General features: G+C 23.1%; 6 protein-coding genes across 12 annotated transcripts; 3 read left to right on the forward strand and 3 right to left on the reverse strand.

Moving 5' to 3' along the window:
- Nucleotides 1–181: 181 nt before the first annotated feature.
- Nucleotides 182–5,320, reverse strand: smid (nuclear valosin-containing protein-like smid). Of its 2 annotated transcripts, XM_003697788.4 has the most exons (12): nt 4,905–5,320; nt 4,411–4,794; nt 3,772–3,993; nt 3,443–3,694; nt 2,841–3,245; nt 2,552–2,771; nt 2,186–2,468; nt 1,668–2,103; nt 1,410–1,577; nt 1,000–1,326; nt 704–928; nt 182–637 (listed from the first exon to the last, which is right to left on the reverse strand). In XM_003697788.4, exons 2-12 carry the CDS (start codon nt 4,564–4,566, stop codon nt 512–514), a joined length of 2,820 nt encoding a protein of 939 aa, XP_003697836.1. In that variant the 5' UTR covers nt 4,567–4,794; nt 4,905–5,320; the 3' UTR covers nt 182–511. The 2 variants fall into 2 exon arrangements, with proteins under 2 accessions (XP_003697836.1, XP_086764869.1); XM_086908743.1 differs by lacking the exons at nt 4,411–4,794; nt 4,905–5,320 and having other exon boundaries at nt 3,443–3,690; nt 3,772–3,903.
- Nucleotides 5,090–9,978, forward strand: LOC100870634 (uncharacterized). Of its 4 annotated transcripts, XM_003697792.4 has the most exons (10): nt 5,090–5,356; nt 5,838–5,903; nt 6,531–6,698; nt 7,195–7,360; nt 7,610–7,681; nt 7,855–7,974; nt 8,302–8,409; nt 9,023–9,328; nt 9,425–9,517; nt 9,596–9,978. In XM_003697792.4, exons 1-10 carry the CDS (start codon nt 5,277–5,279, stop codon nt 9,704–9,706), a joined length of 1,290 nt encoding a protein of 429 aa, XP_003697840.3. In that variant the 5' UTR covers nt 5,090–5,276; the 3' UTR covers nt 9,707–9,978. The 4 variants fall into 4 exon arrangements, with proteins under 4 accessions (XP_003697840.3, XP_086764873.1, XP_086764872.1 ...); XM_086908747.1 differs by lacking the exon at nt 8,302–8,409; XM_086908746.1 differs by lacking the exon at nt 7,610–7,681 and having other exon boundaries at nt 9,596–9,761.
- OSCP1 (Organic solute carrier partner 1) lies at nt 9,755–13,651 on the forward strand. 2 transcript variants are annotated; one of them, XM_086908750.1, is made up of 4 exons: nt 9,755–10,121; nt 12,428–12,747; nt 12,818–13,095; nt 13,162–13,651. In XM_086908750.1, exons 1-4 carry the CDS (start codon nt 9,755–9,757, stop codon nt 13,529–13,531), a joined length of 1,335 nt encoding a protein of 444 aa, XP_086764876.1. In that variant the 3' UTR covers nt 13,532–13,651. The 2 variants fall into 2 exon arrangements, with proteins under 2 accessions (XP_086764876.1, XP_003697844.1); XM_003697796.4 differs by lacking the exon at nt 9,755–10,121 and adding an exon at nt 12,000–12,305.
- LOC100870883 (enoyl-[acyl-carrier-protein] reductase, mitochondrial) lies at nt 13,501–15,759 on the reverse strand. Its single transcript, XM_012492385.3, has 5 exons — nt 15,136–15,759; nt 14,838–15,074; nt 14,537–14,758; nt 14,241–14,471; nt 13,501–14,158 (listed from the first exon to the last, which is right to left on the reverse strand). Exons 1-5 carry the CDS (start codon nt 15,325–15,327, stop codon nt 13,928–13,930), a joined length of 1,113 nt encoding a protein of 370 aa, XP_012347839.2. The 5' UTR covers nt 15,328–15,759; the 3' UTR covers nt 13,501–13,927.
- Nucleotides 15,760–15,991: 232 nt separating this feature from the next.
- On the forward strand, nt 15,992–20,579 carry LOC100870288 (solute carrier family 12 member 9). 2 transcript variants are annotated; one of them, XM_086908741.1, is made up of 11 exons: nt 15,992–16,129; nt 16,331–16,602; nt 16,731–16,865; nt 17,245–17,582; nt 17,674–17,887; nt 17,969–18,070; nt 18,143–18,238; nt 18,312–18,519; nt 18,611–19,399; nt 19,464–19,892; nt 19,993–20,579. In XM_086908741.1, exons 2-11 carry the CDS (start codon nt 16,335–16,337, stop codon nt 20,189–20,191), a joined length of 2,778 nt encoding a protein of 925 aa, XP_086764867.1. In that variant the 5' UTR covers nt 15,992–16,129; nt 16,331–16,334; the 3' UTR covers nt 20,192–20,579. The 2 variants fall into 2 exon arrangements, with proteins under 2 accessions (XP_086764867.1, XP_086764866.1); XM_086908740.1 differs by having other exon boundaries at nt 17,969–18,238.
- Nucleotides 20,580–22,739: 2,160 nt separating this feature from the next.
- Nucleotides 22,740–25,016, reverse strand: LOC100864770 (facilitated trehalose transporter Tret1). The gene is made up of 2 exons (XM_012492392.3): nt 24,886–25,016; nt 22,740–24,299 (listed from the first exon to the last, which is right to left on the reverse strand). The coding sequence occupies exon 2, from the start codon at nt 24,286–24,288 to the stop codon at nt 22,882–22,884; it is 1,407 nt and encodes a 468-aa protein (XP_012347846.2). The 5' UTR covers nt 24,289–24,299; nt 24,886–25,016; the 3' UTR covers nt 22,740–22,881.
- Nucleotides 25,017–25,906: the final 890 nt, after the last annotated feature.

Here is a 25,906-nt window from a genome sequence, read left to right on the forward strand (position 1 = left end):
TTGTTGATAAAAAATTTAATAACTCATTATAAGACATTAAAAAAATTATTGAAAAAAATAGATTAAATTTTTTATAAATAATGTTGTAATATTTTATATAAATTTATTTAAAATAATATAAAATAAAATATGTAATTTTTTTTGTCTCTAAAATAAAGGAAATTGTATAATTTACTCAAAATTATGTTGAACATAAAATTTATTTGTTTATAAAAATTTTATAAACACTTTTATTTATAGAAATATTAAGATAGTTTTGTATTGCATATATTTAATATTTGAAAATTAAAAATAAATTTTTTTTTTATTTGAGAAATTAAGTTCTAATATAGTAAAAATTAAGTTCTAATATTATAATTTATTTTGATCGTCAGAGATGAACACTAAAATGTTTCAACTATAAAAATAAAGTTAAGGTGTACAATATCTATCTTTTAAGTGAGAGTCATCTGCTTAAAAGAACTTTTTAATGGAAGTTTTTTTACACGTTTGTTTAAGTCTTATTTTTATTTCACGTTTCCATAGGTTCCATAACTACATCTACTATAGGTGTATCTATTGGAGTTTCCATAGGTGTATCATCAGATTTTTTTTTAATTGAATACAATCTTTTTAATTTTTCATAATGTTTGATATCCTAAAAATTAGAATATATAATATATAATTAATTTATAAAAAAATGATTGATATGAATTGTGTTTACCTTTTCTTGTACGGACGGTCTTATTTTATCAAACGCAACTACAATATGCCGCATAGAGATTTCTGGTTGTCCTGAATAATGCATATCCATTAATTCTCTTAATGCTTCTATGCCAGCTTCTCTAATTAAAGCAGCTAAATCAGCTCCAGTATAACCATCGCATTTACTATTATATCCTATTTCTTCAAGATTTACATCTGCAGCTAATTTTGGTTTTGTTGCATTCTATAAATATAAATTTATTTCAAGAGGAAGAAATTTTTAAAAAATATATTTCATAATTTATAAGATATTACCTTTGTTAATGCTCTTAAAATATCAACACGATCTGCTGAGGTAGGCAAATCAACATATAAAATTTTATCTAATCTTCCTGGTCTTAATACTGCCGGATCAATAATATCAGGACGATTACTTGCGGCCATTAAAAATACTCCTTGTCGTCCTTCTACTCCATCCATTTCAGTTAGCATTTGATTTACAACACGCGAAGTAGCAGAATTATCACCTTCTGACCTCCTGGGACATAATGCATCTAATTCATCAAAAAATATAACACATGGAGCAGAATTTCTTGCTCTAATAAAACATTGTCGAACTGCTTTTTCACTTTCACCAACGTACTAAAATAATGAAAACAAATTTTTATTTTTAATAAAAACAAATAATTGTATAATAATATTTATAATTATTAAAATATTTTTACCATATTTAATAATTCTGGTCCTTTAACAGAAATAAAATTAATACCAGCCTCATTTGCAATAGCTTTGGCTAATAATGTTTTTCCACAACCTGGTGGACCACATAATAATACTCCAGTAGGTGTTGTTAATCCTAATGCTGTAAAGTGTTCAGAATGTCGAATTGGTGCCTAAGATATTAAACAAAAAAATATTTTACTTTACTCAAATATATTAAACTTTTTGGACCCTTTTAATTATATTAATGTAAATGTATTTACAAGTATAGCCATTTGTAATTCTTCTCTGATATCTCGTAAAGAGCCAACATCATCCCATGTAACATCAGGTACTGTTGCAAAGCCTTCTCTTTTGGCTGATGGCTGAATAATACGAAGAGCAGTTTCAAAATCACTATGTTCAATACATAAATTTGATAACTGCTCTGTAGGGAGCGGCGGATCATTACGTAACCAAGTAAGTAACCCCGTTAAATCTGGAGATTTAGAATTTTCTTGTATTACGTCCATTTCTAAAGTTGCTTGAGAACTTTCTGATTTAGGAACATTTTGATCTGAGGTAGATGGTTCAATGGTCACTTCATTTACTAAATTACCAGAATTTTCAAAATTTTCAGTTTTTTTTTCAATAACAGTATTATTTTCTGGAATTTCTGAAGATTTATTATCTGGTACTGATTTTAAATTTTCAAGTATTCTAATAAAAATATAAGAACATATAATTGAAAGAAATATATTAAAGAAATTAATTTTAAAATATTTATTAAATGAACAATTACCTATCCACAGCTGCCATAGCTGCTTCTCTAATTAATGCAACTAAATCTGCACCAACAAAACCGGGTGTAAGCGAAGCTATTGTAGATAAACTAACATTTGGAGAAAGTGCTACTTTTTCTGTATGAACAGCTAAAATTTTTGCTCTTGCATCTCTATCTGGTATTCCTAGACACACTTCATGATCAAATCGACCAGCTCTCCTTAAAGCTGGATCTAATGAATCAGGACGATTTGTTGCTCCAAGTACTAATACTCTAGTACCATTTTCTTTTAAACTTAATTCTATTCAATAATATATTTTCTATTTAAAAAATTATTTTAAGATTAGCATAATTAACTATAATCTAATTATAATAGTAATTTACCATCTAAACATGATAATAATTGTGCAACAATTCTTCTTTCCATTTCTCTTTGAGCTGTGGCTCTATGTGGCGCTACAGAATCAATTTCATCTAAAAAAATTACACAAGGTGCAATTGCAAGTGCTTGTTCAAATAATTCTCGAATTCTTGCTTCACTTTCACCTGATACTCCTGTAACTAATTCAGGTGCTGCTACTTTCAATAATGGTATACCTAATTCCTAGTTATTAAAAATATAGAATAAATAATCAAATAAGAAATAAATCAATTTTATAGAATAATAACTTACTCCAGCAATAGCATGTGCTAATAATGTTTTTCCACATCCAGGTGGACCATGAAGTAAAAATCCTCTTGGTGGAGATATACCAAGTTCTTTAAAGATTTCTGGATGTTTCATATGAGCAAGTAATTTACATACAGTTTTTAAAACTTTATCATTTCCCCCTATGTCTGAAAATGTGATTTTTGGTTCAGAAATTGGTATTCTTTTGGTTTTATCACTTCCTCTTATGTCTGAAAATGTGATTTTTGGGTCAGAAATTGGTATTCCTTTAGTTTTCCTTACAAACGTGAATTGACAATCAGCATCTTCATCACGTTGTCGCTTCTTAGCAGATTCTATTGTTGTACTTGTAGTTGTTGTAGTAGTTGTTGTACTTGTTGTTGTTGTTTGCTGTATTTCTTTACTAGGCTATAAAAATTAAATTAAAAATTAAATGCAATATTTCTATCATAACATTACTTTAATGTAGTAAATTTCAAATATTAGTAATTATATATTTACAGTTATACTATTTTAATACAGATTTTATATCAAATTACAATTAGATAATATTAATTAACAAAATTTAAAAAATTAAACAAAAATAAAAAAAACTTTAAATTTACTCTTCTCAGTTGCTCAACTTCTTTAGCATGTGTAGTCTTTTCTGTACTTGAAGATGGACCTGGTTTTTGTTGCAGATTTTCTACAATTTCAGGTTCACTTGCTTTTCTTGAATTTGATTCCATTTTATTTACATCATCATCACTACTAATATCTATAAGTTCTTTATCACTAGAATTCCCATTTTGTTTATTTTGTGATTTTTTATACATTTTTAACAACATTCCATCTAACATGGTGTTTTGAGGATCTGACTAAAATCAATATACTTCTCTTAAGATTTAATAATACACTATATTATGTTTATACTTTACTATATTTATATTTATACCTCAACATCAACTTCTTCTTCTTCATCTTCATCATCATAAGCAGGCCATTCACGAGAACAATATTTTTTTGCAAACATTTCTGTAAGTTCATCATATGCTTTACGTACTAATGCTCTAAAAGGACCCCGTTTTTTAATACGGTAATCTTTATATTTTTTTTGTAAAGCATCTGCCATTTCATTAACATCAATATAGACTTTATTTTCATTTTCATGCATATACTAAAATAATAATAAAATTAATCATTTAGAAACTATTAATATTATTATGTTAATATGTTGTTACTATGTTAAATTTAAAAATTATTTTTCAAAGTAGTTAATAATCATATGATTAAATTTTTCATGAAATTATTATAAAGTTAAATTCTGAAACATAAAGATATTCAAAATATAAAATAAGATCAGATTTTACTTTTAAAAAAATATTAAATTTGAATTTTATTTTTAAGAGTTTTTAAAAACTACTTTATATAAAAATATTTTACACATATAAAAAAAATCATTACATTATATGTTTTTAATTTTAATGCATGAATTTACCGCGCAAATTGTGTAATGTAAAAGTGTTTATTTTAGTAGACATATTCCATTAGTTAAATTAAAAATATTCTAAATATTATGAAATAATTAAATTACCGTTTGTACACGTGAAATTAATAATTTATCTCGCAAAAATTTATGGGAAGAATCAATTTTGTGTTTATTATTCATAGTTTTTGATTTATAATCTCCACTAGATCCTTGTAATGGAATGATATCAATTGAAGAATTCAATTTTCCAACTTTCTGCATTTTTTTAATCTCTAATGTCTGATATTAATAAACACTGTTGCAGAAATAATATGATCACTAGATCTTTATTTTTGCACGTTCTGACACGTGTTACCATGTATGCATCATCAATATTCTTTTATCACGAGTGCGTCTTCGATTTTACAAAACTCCAATTCTTCTCTAATGAAAAGAAGAGGGTGTATCAATAAAGCGGGAATAATTTCCCTAGTAAATTATGATAAAAAGCTAGAAATAAATAAAAAGTAACGTGAATATGCTCAAAGATTATTTAAAACTGTTATTACATTATGAGGAATTATATTATAAAATTTAATAAACTTTAAAACGTTATTTACCAAAATTTTCAATATCTATTGCTAATAATTATTTTGCTATTTTTGTGTATCTTCTATATGAACTGTTTGTAACAGATTTAAATATAATTAAAGAAATGAAAATGAGTCGCATATCTGTATTTCATCAGTTATATAGTACACATGCGTATACTGCGGAGAACGTTTAAGTTTTACGAAAGCTTCTTACTATACTTTTCAACTAGTCAACGGCACACCATCATGGCGATGGGTTTTGGTTACGTCTTTGATTTACAGTTAAGAAATTTGGCATAATGGTCTAAATTGTATTTTTTTGTAATTATTTCTAATATCTGCAAAATTTTTTATTATTATTTTATTTCAAGTACTTTCATATAAATTACAAATTTCATTATGGTAAAATTAACAGAAGAAATGGTCGTGGCTCGGACGCGAATGTCTGATTTCTCTGCCGTAAAGAAACTTAATTGTTGGTAAGTATTAAAAAAATATATTTCTTTAAATAAGTTATTCTTTATCATTATCATTATTATTATTCTATTATTACCTATCATTATTATATATATTATATGTAATTATATTAAAATATTCAATTTAATCAATGACATTCATTATTATATTATACTATTTAATTCTTTTTAAGAATCAATATAATTCTCGTTATATTTTATAAAATAAAATAAAAGAATGTTTATTTATTTAATAAAGAATTATTTATTAATATTTATACTTAAAATTGTATAATTAAGTTGAAATCTGAAATAAATATGTTAGGAAAATATTATTATATTTAATTATTTATATTTAATTTAAATATTAAATAATTAATTAACTATTTAGATTTATTTTTATTAATCTTTTATTAATTTATTATTAAAAATTATAAAAAATATTTAATTATTAATGGATAATTATTTAATGGATATTTATATTAATATTATATTTTTAATATAGGGGCACAGAATTAACTGATGTAAGCATTTTAAGAAAAATGAAAAATGTGGAAGTATTATCATTAAGGTAATTAATTATGATTTATTTTTACATTTTATATAGAAATGTTATTTATACTACTACTATAAAAATTATTTTGTTAAAAAAAGAAAACTATTGATCACAGTTGTTTATAATTTTTAATATTAATAATTTATATATATAATCTTTAATACATTTTTATTATAGATAAATTTACATAAATCTCAAGATTATACATACAATCTACAAAAGTTGTTCTACCCACATGTTCTGAATTCATTGTATATTTTAATATTCTTTTAAAAAAAATGAAAATAATTTGACATAAATTATGATATATAATGTTTAATATTTGAAAATTATTAAAATTTTAGGTTTTTTTTTATATTTATATTATTATATTAATCATAATCATATAACAATTTTTCAATATATATTATCTTTATGAATAACATTATATTCTACAATTTTATATTATTATATATGGTTTTATATTTTTTAATTATAATTTTATTATTTAAATATTTATTTATTAAATAATTATCTTTGAAATCAAATATTATTATTTTTTTAAAATTCAATTAAGTTTTATCATAAACATTTTTATATATAAAGATTGATATATTTATATTATTATCATATTATATTTTAATTCTTTTTATTTGTTTTCAGTGTAAATCATATCAACACTCTTGCTGATTTTCAATACTGTTTAAGTCTTCAAGAATTATTTGTTAGAAATAATAATATCGAAGATTTAAATGAAGTTTGTTATCTTCAAGGTTTACCAAACTTAAGAAATTTATGGCTTGGAGAAAATCCTTGTGCTGAGAAGGAAGGGTATTATATGCAATCTTTTAGAATTATGCATATTAAGAAACATTAAAAAAGAAATAGAATAGAGATAAAATTGTGCATGTTGATAGGTCTTGCAGAAAAGGTCAATCAGCATGTTTATAAATTGTTATAAAAAATCCTTTCAGTTCCTTGGTACACGCAGGAAGCGAAAGGAATTCTTTATCTGGATTTGCACATTTTTTCACTGAATTATGATGAATGGATTATCATACTTTATTGCTAATGACTATTGGAAATTGCTAATGTTTATTAAATTTATAATATACTCAACTATTGATATGCAATTAATAAAATTAAATTTAAAATGATTTTGATTGCTGACCATAAATAATTCGAATATTAATCTCAATTCAAAATAATTTTTTGTATGTGAATAAAAAGACATTGATAGTTTTTAAAAATCTTTACTTTTTTTATTGTTTTAAATAGAATATATAGCATATTTGAATAAATTTCCGAATAATTAATTTATTTCTAGGTATCGGTTATCAGTTTTAAGAGCTTTACCAAATTTACAAAAACTTGATGATGAAGTAGTATCACCTGAGGAAGTGCAAACTGCATTGACAAGAGGTCGTGTTTTAGTCCATCCTCTTCTTGATATGTATGCTTCTCCACCACAATCAAATGCAGTTAGCCCAGAAGTAAGATTATTTATTATTTGTTATATTATATTTTTATTTTATAAAATTGCTTTTTAATATATTTATTTAAATCATTTTTTATTATCATAAAATATCTTTATTAAAATTTTTACTTAATTTTTCTAATGATATATATACTATATATTATTATATGTATCATTATATTTAAATCTATGATTTTATTTATTTTCATCATAATAAATTCATTTTAACAAAATCTTAACACTTAAATAACATTTACATAAATAGGATATTACTACTGAATATATTGAAGAAAGTGAAATGACACGACATCGAAGATATAGTTCTTCAAGTGATCAGGTAATATAAAAATCAAGCTGTTGAAATTGTTTCCTTTTTGTTGAAATTTTATTTCTGATAATTTTATTAAAATCTAAATTACAAATTATGTTATCATTATAATATCATATGTACATGCACATTTATTTATTTAATACAAAGAGACAATTTCTTATATGTATATTTATTTACAGAGAAGTTTTGAAGAAACACAACATGTTCAAGAAGAGTATCATGATCCAGATCATAGAAATGCAAATTATAATGCGTCACCATCACATCATTATTCACAAAATAATCAATATGCATATGAGGTAAATGAATGCTTTGCGTTATGTACTTTTGCATGTAAAAAAATGTACATTAATATAATATGATATATGTCTAATGAAAATGTAAAGGAAAATGATTATTCTATATTTGAAATTTTCATTATTAGATTATTTTTATTTTTATATTAAAATTAGAAATGTAATTAATTTTCTATTTTTTTTTATTTATATATTTTATTTTTTAATTGTATAATGTTAACTCTATTCGTAATTTATTCTTAGTTGAGCAAAGTATCTAAATCAATATTTAACAATATTTAAATAAGCATGATTTTATTGCTCCTTTTATCTGCAATCATATACTGACAGCAACAAGCAAATGGACAGTCAAAGAATCAAAGCAAAGATGACACTATACGTACAGAGTCGCGCAACGTCAGTGAAAACGTGGCTACTAACACTATTGAAATAATCAAGGTACATTTTATAGATTGCACAATGCTTGTGCAAAGTAGTGTTATTTCTAGTGTTACCTTGATAGTTCTAATATTCATTAGTTAAATTTATATATTACTTACTCAAACTTAATTGCTATTTATCAATTAGTAACATTAATTTTAAATGATTTTTTTTGTAGCTAGTAAAGATATAATTATAAATATAATATATATAATTAAAATTTAAATATTAACTTTATATATATATTTATTATATATTTATTTTTATAAAATTAAAATTTATTCTTGTTAAAATAAAAAATAATATATATAAAAATATAATTTGTAATTTTTATAAAAAATTTAGATTAAATTATTATATTGCAATGTTATTAGCATATTTTTATCTTTAATTGATTTTTTTATGACAAATAAATTGTAAATTTTGAATTTCAATTTTAACAAAATCTTTTAGACAATTCTAAGTGGTTCACTGAAAACAGATAATTATCAATATTGTTATCAAATATAACAAATAATAATTAAGTATAATTAATTTTGTAATATTTTTTAAATGAAATACAAATATCTATATAATATGTACTATTGTTGAAAATAAGTAAAAAAAACTTTTTTATCAAAATTATTTTTAGGAATATGATGACCGATCAGCAATATCTAGACATAATGGAGATTATGATGATAGAAGATCTTATGCAGAATATAGTAATAATGATATTTCTCAACGAACATATGCACCAACGTCTCCAAGGACACAATATGCTACAAATGAAATTCTAGATGAGAGACGAACAGAAAGAAATAATTATGATTATGACAATAGATTGAAATCTGAGTATAAAGAACATCATGATCACAGGATAAAATCAGATTATGAAGAGCAACATCAACCATCATCTCAACCTAGACGAATGGCAGTTCATCACAATGTAGAAAGGGTTAGAATTAAAGTTATTATTATTAATTTTGATTTAAAATTTAATAATATAAATTATATAAAAAAATGAATCAAATGGAATTTTTCTATATTGTAGGAAGATTCAAACCAAGTGCCTGGATGGGTAAGACATTCTGACAAGGAAAAATGTAGATCACAATTTCATTACCACAGAAGGCCTGTCACAAGAGTATATTTCACATATATATTGCTTTACTAAAATTTAAAAATAGATTTAAAAATAATATATAAAATATTTTGATTTTAGAATTCAAACATATTATCAGCTGTATTATGTTTAGTTAAAGAGCTTGACTATCCAAGTTTAGAAGTAGTAGAAATGGCTGTTAGGAATCGAATGGATGAATTAGAAGAATGATGTTTCTGACGCCGTCCCCAAAATCAGGGGACGGTCACTTTTTCTCATATGGGCAGTGTTTCTTCAATTTCAAGTCCAGAATTTTCAGATTCTCTCGATAGTATGGTAATTCCTTGCCAATATATTATTGATAATGATACAAATTGTAATATTGATCATCATACATGTAATCGACATTCGATCGATGATAATACTGATAAATGTCAAATTCGCCGGAATGGCTGTATGGAAACTTCAATGCGAAGTCCAAAAAATATATCTATTCATCCGAATTCAAGATATTTTGGAAATAATCAGAATGTATATAATCTTAGGGACTCTATACCGGATAATCTAATGTCTGTAGTTAGTAACAGCGAAGAAAAGAAAGCCAATGATGTTAGAAGGGTTGCAAGTAGTGACAGCATCCCTCGCAGTAGTTTTAATGGTTTAACTTTAAGTCCAGGATGCAGGGTTTTAAGTCAGGATTGTGTAAGAAGGTCAAAAAGTCCCGATATTAGAAATACGATCGTCCCTCTTCGCTATATTCAGTCAGCAAAAGGTACTTGGACATATAATTTATAAGTTAAATTATAAGTAACATTAATACTCTCTCGAAATAGAAAAATTTCATTTAGAAAAAATTTCGAGAAATTCCTAAAATTAGATAATCATTATATACTAAAAAGAAATGGCATAATTTGTGCAGTTTCAGAAGAGGACATATATAAAAGTATAAAATTAGAAACAATTGTGATATTTCTTCAAGGAGTAAAAAATAAAATTTTAGCGCAATTATTTCAATGTAATATATAAATTCAGTATATTCAAGATAATATGTTTATGTACTTTATATAAATGATGCAAAAATTAAAGATGAATTTTACATTGTTTAAAATAAATATATTATTCATTGCATCAATTAAAGTACTGAGTGCAATATTTCTTAATATTTTAATATCTTAATATTATCTAATTTCTTAATATTATTTTCGATATAATGTGATTTATAATTTGCATGAATATAAATGGAGTTGTGTTTTATATAGTTTTTTTTTAGAATTTTGTTTAAAATATCATATGACTGTTATATATTTTTAAAGAGTTTTTATAAATTACAACGTGATACAATGTACTTAAAATTTGTATATAAAGCATATAATCAAAGATGAATTTATGTCAGATTAAATATTTTTAAAAAATCTTCAATAATTTAAGTTAAGTAAAATATTTTACTTATATTTAATATCTGTCATTAGATTTTTTATAATGTGCAATAATTTATGAGATGAAGTGTAATATAATTTCATATAGATTGTACAAAATATTTACAAATTTTTGAGCATTAATTTTAGTAATTTTTCGAGTATCATTCAAGATTATATTTGTTTTTTTAACAAATGTTTCTGTACATTCATATTTATTTAAAAAATATTAAATTCGTGTAAAAATTTTAAGTACTGATATTTTTTTTCATTTTTATTATTATTTCTATTGTCGAATTTCTGTGCGCATTAGTATACATGCAATACATTTTAAAAATTTAATTGATATTAATTAAATTATAAGTAAAATTGTACTCAAAATGATATAAAAAAAAAATATAATGATTAACAAAATATATGAAGATTAAGTTCGTGCAATAGCACATATACACTATATAGATTAATATTAGACTGATAAATATTTATGCATATTTTTTTTGGAATGAAATCTTCATATATGTTACAAATGGGTAAACGGTGTGAGAATTTAAATAATATGGCTATTAAATTCTTTCTACAATTTAAACCGTTCCATGTAACTAAGCCAATTTTGAACCTAGATTTAAGATATTTTATAAAAATGCGGAATATAATATTTTTTGTTACATATAACCGTCCACTTATATTATTTTATAAATAATTAATATTATTGTTACTTAATATTGTTACAAGACTATTATAATTAATTGCCTAATATTTGTTCAACATAAAATGCAAATGTTAAATATTTTTTTTTAACTTAAAATATGTTTTGAGACAAATTATATATAATAAAAATAAAAATTGTAACATATGTCTTTCATTTTAAATGACTTATATTATCAAAAGTTTAAATCGAAAAAAAAAAATTTAAATTGTTATTCAAATGTTTATTGTTATTATTATTATTAATTATTAATTATTATAACTTAAATTTTTCTAGTTAATGTATGTAATTATTATCTTATTGTAGTTATAATATTAATGTGTTTTACAAAATAAAGTTTACAAAATTAAATATATAATTTCTTAATTTATTGATTAAAAAAAAACAAGTAAACTTAAAATGCAATATGCTTGTTTTTGAAAAAAATGATCGTCTATATCTATGAAATATAAAATATTGCGCAATTTTATTTAAATTACGTCGAATAATTTTATGTACACTTTTGTTGCTAAGACAACGCTATCGGTAAATTAACTCATACGTATACTAGAATTATAAAAGTACTTTGTTTCTAAAAGTAAAAAGTGATTAAAAAAAATGTCATCATATGCAACACCAATACTTTATTTAAATATGGGTGGCGAAATGTTATATGTTTTGCGACAAAGATTGAAAGCACAAAGAATAAGTATTGATAAAACTATACAAGGCTAGTTTAATATTATAAGATAAAATATATAATGTATTAATTTATGTCAAATATTTATGTGTTTTCTTTGTATATTATTGCATATTGATTAATTTTTTAATGTGTTTTTATTTAATTTGTAGTATTAGATGATGTAATTGCAGCACTGCTTAATCCTAAAAGACTATCTTCTATATTTGAAGAAAAATCTTTGACTAAAGTATCTTTTTTACGATCTACTTTAGAATCTGTTGTATTATCATCAATAATGAAACTTGATAAAAATAGTATGGATAAACTATTTGATTTAATGATTATGATGGTTAAATATCAGTTAATTGCAGCTACTGGTCCTGTAGAAGTTATATTATTAACGTTAAATCATATAGATGCAATGCGTGATATGGTTAGCAATTCAAATGCTCAACAATGTATTGGATTGGTACATCAAATGGTAATTGATGTAAGTATTTTATTCCTTAATTAAATTATTCATGCTTAATCTTTAAAATAATTTACTAATGATTCTACAGTTTTATAGTATTTTAACTTTTGAAGAAGTTTGGAATGCTAGGAATGATTGTATAAAAGAATTAGAATATTATTGTGTGAAAATATCTATTCTTCTTAGACTTGGGTTACAAAATGATGATGGAAGTTTTAATTCAATGCATCACAAATATAACGAAAAATATGAAGAGAATAAAACTAATTTTTGTAATATTAAATTATGTGATATAAATTTAGAAACATACTGTAATGGTTCTTTTAATTTTTTTGGAGAACGCGGTACAATACTTGGAAAAAATATGTAAGTATCAAATATATATAAAATATGTATTTTAAGGCAGAAATATATAAGAAAAATATTATATAGGTATTCAATGTCATATGGTATATCAAAATTAACTTCTGAACAAGAAAACCAAAATTATATAAAAGACTGTGGTATAAAAGCAGAACTTGGTATGTTAGCTGTTCAACTAGGAACTGAAGAAACTTCCTATAAACGACCTTTTACTTTAAATTTGCTTTCAAATGAAGATAATGATAATGCAAACATAAAAGAAAATTTTGATTCTTTAAAAGATAGTCACAATGATGCAATTGTAAAATTTGAAAAAACAAAACTTAATGAAGATTATAAAACGAAACTTGATATTATACGTGCAGATCTTTTTGAAAATGATTGTGAAGAGATAAAACATAATACAAATTTGTTGGAATTATTAGATAAAACGGAATAATTTTAATCTACTTTTCAATTACATTGTATAATTAATGCATAAAAATTTTCTTGAACTTTTTCTTTACATATATAAAAATTCTGTCACACAAATAAATATTTTTTTTATGTAGAACAATAATTCATTTTTTATATTAATGTAGTTAAGTTTTATTTAATTTTTTATCTGCTATCTATGATGAATTATTTTAAAATTACTTCGTAGTTTTAATGAAAAATATATTTAATTTAATTTAATTAAATTCATTACAAAATGTATCATAGCAAACATCATTAAGTTATTTTTTGCATTAAACATATTAACATTCATTTTTAATATATAAAAATGATACTAAGTATAATAAAAAATGCAATCGTTAAAAAATTGTTAAATTACAATCTAGAAAAAAAATTTACTTTATGGTTTAGTCATATCCAAGATATATTTTACTCCAGTTCGGCCATCTGTATGTAATGCATTTAGAACAGCTTCTTGATACTGATGAAATGGTACTAACTTATGAAGTGGAGCCTTTAATTTTTTGTTTTTAAATAATGCTCCTAATTCACGAAACATATTTTGACGCTCTATAGAATCCATATTTTTTTTTGTCCATGCTGTCATCCAAAATCCTTTAAATGTTATATCCTATTTAATAATTGAGATTATTAAAAAATATTAATGATTTAATATTAATAATAATTATTTCATATGTAATTAATTAATATACCTTAAAAATAAGTGCAGAAATTGGAACTGTTAAAGGTTCTCTAGACATACCACCATAAGTTATCATAATACCTCCATGTGCTAAATGTCTTGAAACTTCCAATGCATTTTGTCCACATATACAATTCAAGGCTAATTTTGGTGAAGGCAATTTTTTACTTTTAAAAATTTGAGTTTTTCTTATTTCATTCTCAGTAAGAATTTCGTCAGCACCCAAACTTGATAAATGATTCTATAAAAGCTTTTTATTAAATTATCCATTATATGAATAAAATTTATTTTTAATTTTCTTCATACCTTTAATTCTTGTATATTTGGTCTGTCTCGTACAACACTAACAGACTTATAATCCCATACTTTACATAATTGTATAACCATTTGTCCAACAGCTGAATTTCCACCATTTTGAATTACAGTATCTCCAGGTTTTAATTTTACAAAATCTTTAAGCATTCTATATGCAGTACATGGATTTACATTTAACATACTAGCTTCTATAGTACCAATTTCTTTAGGAACCTAAAATTTTAACCTGAGTCAATTATAATATTATTTTAATAAAATATAAATATCTCATATTTAAAAATATATTATATACCTTCATAAGTTCTTCTGAAGTATAATTTGCATATGTTCTCCATGTTCCTAAATTTGTGCCGTTTGGTATAACTCTGTCACCAACACTTAAATGTTTTACATTAGATCCAATAGCTATTACTTCACCTACTCCTTCATTTCCTGGAATAGCTGGTAAAGGTGGTTTACTTGGATATTTACCTTGTATTGTGTTTATGTCTGCTGGATTAACAGGTGCTAACAACCATTTTACAGAAACCTTTATAAAATATTAATATTTTTATTATAATATATCAAATAAATATATTTTCTTAATTTACCTCATTATTTTCTGGTTGATTAATAGGTTGTGTTGTAACATGTAAAACATCTGCAGGTTCTCCATATTCTTTATAAAATAAAGATTTTACAGAATCTGTTTTAACCATCGCATTTATATGGCGAACTGATGTCAAATTTATCATATTTGACCGTGACAAAGGTAAAATCAAGTTTTTTACGTATATAACCATTTTAATATTCTATGATTATATTCAAATGTTCTTTAAAAAATAATTCTTCCGAATAATCACGGTAATGATTGAGAGGTCATGTAAAGAATTGCTATAATCATAAATTTGCCTACATATGCTAAATAGATAAAATTTTAATCTATATAATTTAATATTCTAAATATTAGACGTGTTTATTATAATTTCTTTAGAAAAAGAAATTTTTAATAATCTCTAAGTTTAATATCTATTAATTACACAATTACTTTAATATTTTGCAAATAAATATATATATATATATGTATATATTTTTATATATATATCACGTTGTTTTATGTTATATAAATACAAAGATTTTTTGAGTAAACTTAAACTTATTTTACACGTTATAGTTAAACATATTTTACAATTACAAAATCATATTACAATATTCAGTGTATCAATAATACCAAATATGAATCAAAAACTTTCATGAGTGAATAATATTATTAAAGTTCCCTATAAAATTCCTTATAAAATTTTTATAATATTCAGAAAAAAAAATGATAATTTTTTAATCTCTGTTTTAATAGATAAAAAGAATAATCACAATATTAAAAATAATCAATGTCTTCTAATATAAGTTTAATAATTTTTGTTACGAATCATAATTGTTATAAATTTTATAGTTAGTTACGATTTGACATTTCAATGGATGACATAAGTTTCTGACTCATATTGTGTGTTATATGTAACAATAGCTTTATATATACATTCGATTTAATAATAGTTTTATATATTATTATGTAAATAATAAAATTAAGTACATTAATTTAATTTTAAGGTAAATCATTAAATAAGTTTAATATTCAAAATGCTTTCATTGTTCCATTCTTTATAAACTCCATTTATTATTGAAAATTTTAAAAAATTAAAAAAAAATTATTAATATTATTATTATATATATATATATATATATATATATATATATATATACATGATTATTATTATTATATATTTCTTTATATATTTATTAAAAAATTAGGAAAATGATGGCTTCAGAAGTAGGTTCAACAAATAATGAACCTGTACATGTCAAAATAAGCAGTGAAAAAGCTCCTTTAATTCATGGAAGAAGTGTTTTGCATAGATTAAGTAATTTTTTTAAGTTTGGAAGAGTACAGCATACAGAAGGAGATGGATATGTGGAATTTGGTAGTTTAAATGCAGATAGTGGTCGTACTTTGGGAACATTTGCTGGTGTATTTAGTCCTGTTACATTATCAATGTTCAGTGCCTTAATTTTTATACGAATGGGTATGAATTTTATTTAAAAAATGCAAAATATTTTATTAAATTATTTCTATAATTTTATTAATAAAACATTTAATTTTTATGTAAATTATATGAAATTTTTTTACATAGATAAACTTTCTAAATTATAGGATATATTGTGGGCAATGCTGGATTATTTGTCACTTTGATACAATTCATAATTGCATATGGAATTTTACTATTTACAGTAGCATCTGTATGTGCAATTTCTACAAATGGTGCAGTTGAAGGAGGAGGTGCTTATTGTATCCTTATTTAAATTTTTAATAATTATTAGTTTATTATATATAAAATGTAATATATAAAAATAAGATACTATTTTTATTAATTGATATTTTTTAATTGATTTAATTGATGAATATTATTTAATTGATACTTTTAGTACAAATTATATTAGACTATATGTTTAATTTTTTGTTTATAACTTATACATTATATAAATTACTGATACATTATTTTAAAAAAGTATTTTAAGATACGAAAAAATTAATAACTATAATAATTAATACAATTTTTATTATATATTTCTTTTTAAAATAAGTTTTTATTTAAAAAATATATATTATTTAAAAAATATATATATTTTATATATATATATTTTTCCTATTATTAATTATTATACAGTTATGATTAGTCGTACTCTTGGACCAGAATTTGGTGGATCTATTGGCACATTATTTTTTATGGCTAATATTGTGTCCAGTGCACTTTGTATTTCTGGATGTGCAGAAGGTTTAATAGAAAATTTTGGTCCTTCTGGTTATTTGGCTGGTAAAAGTGCATTGATACCAGATGGTAGATGGTGGAGATTTTTATATTGTTCAATATTAAATACTGCCAATTTAATAGTATGTCTAATAGGAGCTGCAATGTTTGCAAAAACTAGTGTTGCAATTTTGGCAGTTGTATGTATTTGTTTAATAAGTGTTTTCATAAGCTTTTTGGCAAAAGGGTATATGGAGGTAATTATGTGAAAGATGCAAAACTTATTAATTGAAGTAAAAAGTATTTATATGAATTATCTTTTATTATATTATATTATATATATTATAGATACCAATACCAGATGCAAATATGTTGGTTCAAAATGCAACAGAACATGTTAATGGTACATATACAGGATTATTGTCATCTACTCTTATAAGTAATCTTTACTCAAATTACAGTCATGATTATTCAAGTGAAGGAACAATGACTGATTTTGCAAGTGTCTTTGGTGTATTATTTAGTGGTGTCACTGGTATAATGGCTGGAGCTAATATGAGTGGTATTTCTAAAATAAAATTATTAAATGACAATTTGTATTTTATTTATATTTTAAATTTTAATATTTAATAAAAATTTGTAGGTGAATTGAAAAATCCAGGCAGAAACATTCCACGTGGAACTTTGTCAGCAGTATTATTTACATTTATATGTTATATTCTTCTGTCTCTTCTTACAGCTGCAAGTACAAGTCGATTTTTATTACAAAATGATTTTATGTATATGATGCCAATTAATATTTGGCCACCATTTGTAGCAGTTGGCATATTAACAGCTACATTTAGTGCTGGTTTAAGTAATTTGATAGGATCAAGTAGAGTTTTGGAAGCTCTAGCAAAAGATAATGTATTTGGTAAATATTATAAATTTTAAGTCTTTATAAATTCCTTATATATTTATTTATTTTGTCTATTTAATATTTGTAGGTTCTGGTTTAAATTTTATAATACAAGGAACATGGAAAGGAAATCCAATTGCTGCAGTTTTAACTTCATGGAGTTTAGTTCAAATAATTTTGTTAATAGGTTCTTTAAATACTATTGCTCAGATTAATTCAGTATTGTTTTTGCTGAGTTATTTAGCTACTAATTTAGCTTGTCTTGGTCTTGAACTTGCAAGTGCTCCAAATTTTAGGTATGTAATTTTATAGATATGTATTTTAGAATATATTTATATTAGAATATATTTTGAAAATAAGAATAAAAATAATTACGCATTTTTACAGACCGACATTTAATTATTTTACATGGCATACAGCTACAATTGGCCTTCTTGGTACATTAATAATGATGTTTGTTATAAATAGTATTTATGCTTCTAGTAGCATAATACTTTGTTTAATTTTAATTATTGTTTTGCATTTATTTTCTCCAAGTAAAAACGCTCCTTGGGGGAGCATTTCTCAAGCACTTATATTTCATCAAGTTAGGAAGTACTTATTAATGTTAGATTCACGTAAAGATCATGTAAAATTTTGGCGACCACAAATGCTCTTAATGGTAGCATCTCCACGATCAGCATGCCCACTTATAGATTTTGTAAATGATTTAAAAAAAGGAGGACTTTATGTAATAGGGCATGTAAAAATTGGAGAATTTTTAGGTCAGAATATTGATCCTACCATAGAAGAGTATCCACATTGGTTGAGTTTAGTTGATCACATGAAAGTAAAAGCATTTGTTGAATTAACAGTTACAAAAACTGTACGTGAAGGACTACATCATTTAATTAGAATATCTGGAATGGGAGCAATGAAACCAAATACAATTGTTCTTGGTTTTTATGATGAACAAATGCCAATAGATTTTTTCAAAAATTCACAATATGCAACTGATATGTTTGAAAATGTTTCAACTTTACCGAACAGTACTGCATTTCCTTTAAGGCATACAAATACAGAAAAAAATCTGGATCCAATACAATATGTAGGAATGTGCTCAGATATTTTAAGAATGAAAAAAAATTTGTGTTTATGTCGAAATTTTCATACTTTAAATAAATTACAAATAGCTAAGTAAGTATATAAATATTTTATTAATTTGTATCATTAAATTATTTTCTTATATTTCATTTTTTAGAAACTCATCTTTAAAATATATTGATGTATGGCCTGTGAATTTTTTTCAACCAACAGATCAAGATCCATTTGATACAACTTCATTATTTATGTTGCAACTTGCGTGTATTATCAACATGGTACCTATATGGAAAAATTTACATCTTAGAGTATTTCATTGTGAAATTTCAGACAGTAACTCAAGTTTAAATATATCAGATTCACAAAATTCGATAAGTGAATTTCCTCGGATTTCTAACGAATTTCGTATAAGAAAATTATTAAATATGTTGAGAATATCAGCATCTATTAAAAAGATTCCGAATTGGGGAATGCAAGTACGTGGGTTAAAAGGTCATTCTCTCATTGATTCAGCTGTAGAAAGTCAATATGAATCAAGCAATGAAAATAATGATATCTTAAGTAATATTTCACGTGCTTATATTTTGAGGTAAATATTATTTAAATTATTTTATATGTTTGCTGTTTAAATAATATTTAACAATTTTTTAAGTAACTTATATTTCTAATTGATTAACTTTATTTTTCAGTGTGAATCAACTAATTAGACAACATTCTTCACAAACTGCTACAATATTTATATATTTACCTGCACCCCCAGTATCAAATACATGGGATGAAAATACTATATATCATCAATATCTTCAATTATTAACAGAATTATCAGCAGACTTACCGCCTATAGTATTAGTGCATGGTGTCAGTGCAGTTACATCAACAACACTATAATGAAATGTAAATACATGAGAATGGAAATTCTTGTTGCATAATTTTTATAACAGAAAGTATTATTTAACAAATAATTTTAGAGATTTTAAATTATAATTTTTATATCTCCTATATTTTTGGAGAAATGACAATTGGAATTTAAAAAAAAAAAACAAATACCAAAAATATTTTATTTATAATATATTCTCTATTATAAATTACTAATTATGACAATTGAGAAATAGTAATGCTTTCTTATTACAATAAGAAAATCTTGTAACAAATATCGGTTATTGCTGTGATAATGAATTTATTCTATAAAAAAGTTTTCAAATATAAATATTTTTTAAATATTACTATATATACACCTCAATTAATAAATTGTTAAACTGGTATTATCACATTTAAATATTTCTATATTAATTTTTTATACCATACTTGACCATTAAATTAATTTGATATTAGTAATAAAAAGAAATATAAATCTATTGTGAATCAGCAATAAATTTTTTTTCTATATATTTTTTTCTTGCTTGATATCTTAAACTACATGTAGATTGAAAAATCATCATTAAAAACATTATATCCTAATATTCGGGTGATTTTAGAGATATAATTAACTTTCAAAAGTTGAACAAATTTTATTAATGTATTATTATTTGTCATTGTTAAAATATAGTTTGATAACAATTAGTTGATTTTTAGAATACAATATTTTTTGTGATTGTATTTCAATTTTTTAATATCTGTAAATCTGGATTTTTTTATTTTTGTACAATACTTTAATAACTTTGTTTTTTTTTAAATTATTTTGTAATTCTTTGCTTGAATTTATATGATAGTAAAACAAAATTGAAATAATAAATATCATGTACATAATGAATAAATAGAAAAAGATAAAATAAGAAAAGTAAAATAATAAATTTCATAATAATTTTAAAAATACATATTTGATTATTAATTTTTACATTAATAATTTTTTTTTAATTCTTTTGATAAAATATTTATATGAATATATTAATACATTATAAATACTTAAAGTTCTATCATCTTACTTAAATTTTTTATATTTTAAAAGTTTCTAGAATGATAGATTGTATAAATACTCTTGTTGTACTTTTTTTTTTTCATATTTTAAATAAACTTTTCTTAATAGTATTTTTCATAAATATAATTTGATTGTGAATTACATATAATGGATTTTGGACAAAATACAAGCATCAACAAAATAATAATAATTTAAAAAATTATTATAATTTAATATTTAATTATATAATTTACAGTTATAATAATTTAACATTCTACATATAAATGATTGTCAATATCAAATAATTTTAGAATTTTAAAAATTACAATGTTTGAAATTATTCTCTTTTCAATAAATGACGATACTGAAATGAATTTAATATCTTTTGATTCGCGATATTTCATAATGCATAAAATACATGTTTTGTCCATATTCAAATTAACATCCAATTAAATAAAAATATTTCATTCCATTAATTATTTTGAATTTTTGTCGAAATCATGAATTATATTTACTAATATATATTTAATGATACAATTATATTAAATTTTGAATTATTTTAAATTATATTCGAGAATAAATATAGTAATATTCTCGTATATTTTCAAGTTAAAATTCAAATTATAATCATAAAAAAACTTTACACAAGGACTTTATGAATGATGAGTGAATGTTTATATACATAAAAGAGTGATCTCATTAATAGCATTTTATAATAATACAGTTATATATTAATAATACATTCGATATAAAAAATTGCTATAACTATTATTCAATACTATATTCTATAAATAGAATATAAATAATAGAATCTACTTTATCTGGAACCATTATAGACATCGACTTATATTTTATTTTAAATTAAATGATTTAAATGAATTATTTAGAATGCAAAAAATTTTGAAAATAAAAATATAGTTTTATATTTTATTAATTCATATTTGAAGTGCTCTTTAAATAACTTTAGATAATTAAATACAATTTATAAATTATAACTGTATCTATTATAGATAATATTTTTCATAAATATTTAATTAATTAAGAATATTTTAATAAATTTTAATAATAGATTAGAGAAATATCTAAGTAACATAAAATTAAACAAAATTTTTATACACCAATAATTATTTTCAATCATTTGATTTAGAAAAAATTAAGTCCATATCCATATCGATATTTTCAGAGAAAACTATCGTTCTATTACATTATATTTATATTAAACATCATATATAATATCCTAGATAAAGTTATAAATTATTATATCATATATTTAAAAGAAAATTTTTTAACATAAAAATTTTGTACATATAACACGAGTCAATTATACAATACATGATCATGTCATCGATGTAGATTATATTATCAATATAAATCATTATCACTATTAAAGATTTTTAATAAAATATAAAAAATATAAAAAAATAGAATTTTATATATAGGCTTGGGCATTATCTTGGCATAATTGAATATTATAGCTCATTAATATTATTAGAAATTTTTGAGCGATAAAAAATATAAAAGAATAAAATTATACATGGACTTATTAGATAATTTGGCATAATTATAAATTATTATTATTATTTAAATTAATGTTTATAATACTTATAGTAGGAAGAAAAAGTAAAAGCAATTTCACGAAAGTAGACAAGTATTCTGCATCTACATTAAAATTCCTTTTATAAAATTATAAGACATGTTCCTCTATATTTTCATTTTCTTGGTCGGAAGAATCCGAATCTTGAGCTAAGTATTTTTGAATTTGACGATGTGTCATGTCTTTCGTTTCAGGTACAAAGAACATTACTATAACTGACATAAGACAACATACAGAGAGAAAATAGAATATCCAATCGATTTTAAAATTTATATCAACAATAGTACAAAAAATTAATGTTAAGAAAAAATCAAGTAGATCACCGAAAGTCTTAATAATAAGAGTAGCAAAACTTTTTATTTCTGGGGTAAATAATTCATTTATGAGGATATCAGATAACGAGCCCAAGCCTAAATAATATACTACTTGGAGCAAGGACATGAAGCAAACAGGAAGAATATCCATCGTAATTTGTGGCATATTATTATTAACAAATGTAAAATAAAGTGCCATTATAAAAAATGTATATGAACATCCAATCATACAATATATCAAACGTATACGTTTTTTTATAATATGAGCCGTTGCAGTAGATAAAAAGGCACTTAAAAATGCAATGCTAAAAATTATAATCATCACTGCGTTTACATTAATTTTAACTCCTGCTGCTTCAAGCAATATTGGAAGATATTGCATAATGAAGTAATATCCTGTAAAATTCTGTGCTACAGTTATGGAAAACATAATAAATGTAGCTTTTATGTTATTTTTCAAATATAGTAATCGTAATTTTCCCCACACGGTATATCTATTTATATTTAAATGTCGACTATTTTTTGGCCTATACGAATTATTCTCAATCTCTGCACGTTTGCGTAGAAGCAAGTCCAACTCCCTTCTCGATTCATAGGGATCAAGAATATCTTTAAAAAATGATATTGATTTAATAGCTGCGACTCTGTTACCATTTTTTGCCAAGAAAACAGGACTTTCAGGAAGAAAAATAATTAATGGAATAAACATTAAGGATAGGATTAAAACACTAGTTGTGAGCGTTAAATAAGGTACAATATATCCTACGACACTGATTATCAATGATCCAAGAACTATACTTGGTACTGTCAGTGTGTTTAAGATATTACTTACATAAGGATCCGTCACATCCAATACGTACATAGGAAATGCCTTATATGCAATACCAATACCTGTGCCATGAGCTCCTCGAGCAACATACGCAGCTCGTGATTCGCGTCCGTATATTAAAGTAAACCAGCCAAAGATGAAAAGTAAATCGGCCAATATGAGGCCTTTTTTAGGGCCGAAAGTATCAATTATAATATCACCTATGAATCGACCAAGTGAAATTCCAGTTACTAACATAGAGACAAGCCATGCCAATTCGTCATTTGTAACATAGATTGGACTATCGCTGAGGCCGGTTCTTAATTGAGGGATAGTTATAGTGTACCATCCGTATATAAAACCGGTCAGTATCATGATGTATGATCCTGAAATAAGAAATATTGTATTGCAAGAAGAAAGATATATATAAACAAAAAAAATACCAGCATAAAGTAATTGTAAGAGCGGTTCTGGGATGGATGTTATCATGTAAATAAGATTTGTAGTTTTTAACGGGTAAAATTCTACATTCTTTGTCGAATTCAAATCTTCATCGTAATTTTTTGAGAATTTTCATGATTTTTCTTGTTAAAAAAAAAGAAAGAGAAAAAATACAAGAGAAAATTGAGCGTATGTTAAAATTTACATATTTTCAGCATTGAAATGATAAGTGGAAATGTTTATAAAATAAAATGATTAGAAATACATATACATATTTATAAGTGATTATTAATATTTTCTATAAATTACAAAATACAATTAATTATATATATTATATAATATAAATAATAAAAACAATATTATTTATAAGAAAATGGTAATTGAGATATTTTCTAATACAATTGAGCTACATAAATAGCGATACTCATTTAGTGAAGAAAATAGAATATAATTTCATAGGTTTCATAAAATTACAAATGATGAAAAGATTTCGATATTCGTTAATGTAAGATAAAAAAATAAAAGACTAACCAGAACTTATCGCTACCCATTGTCTAGTTTCTTTTCTTCTTGTACTACGTATAAAATCTCTTATTTCTACATTTTGCCTTCCAGGTCGTACAACTGTTCTTTGCTGTGAAATAGATTATATGAGATGATCGTATAGTACTAATAGTAGTTATATATATTACATTTTTGAAAAAAAAAAAGAATGAATAAATCAGTCTTTTTTTTAAAAATTAGCTTCATAAATCAATCTATATGTTGCATATTAGAAAAGTTATTGAAATAAATAATGCGGAACATCTCATTCTCATAATTTTAAAGAGAATCAATCACTAATCAATCAATTTAATCAATCACTAAATACATCATTAGTAGACAAATAAACCAAATTTGAATTTTCTACCACAAAAATTGTCATGTATGAATTCATATAATATTTCAAACAAACAGAAAATTATTAATTTATTATTCTAATAAATAATTTATTATTCCCTAATATTTTATCTATAATTATATACTTATATAAATATATTATTAAGCAAAATACTTACAAATCGCATCCGATAAGCCATATTTGCAAATGTTAATTATTTTTTTACTCAATAGCAATTTCGTAATAATTTTAAACACTTGATGTCTATTTTTCAATTTGTATAACGAAAATAATTAATCACAATATGATTGATGAATAATTTATTATATTTAAATTTATCACAGAGAAGAATAGATTCTAATTAATGTTTTATCGTTAACAATTGAATCTAATTTCTAATTTTCACGATAATTTACTTCGAATTTTCAAATAATAATGATCCTCTTAAAGGTTGTTTCACTTTTATACATATGATATAACTTTGATATTAACTCGTTAGATAAACATTTCTTATATACTTTAACGTTAAGAATTAATTTCAAATATTTTGGTATACAAATTGTATATATATAAAAAAAGTTTCTATTTGAAAAACATTTCGTTCGCATGTTACCAATGATCATAATTATATAAACATAATGAATTTATTGAAAAATATTATTTTACTTAGTA

The sequence above is a fragment of the Apis florea genome, unplaced genomic scaffold (genome assembly GCF_048593485.1).
Source record: "Apis florea isolate Af1SG1 unplaced genomic scaffold, ASM4859348v1 contig_3081_pilon, whole genome shotgun sequence".
Lineage (NCBI taxonomy): Eukaryota > Metazoa > Arthropoda > Insecta > Hymenoptera > Apidae > Apis > Apis florea.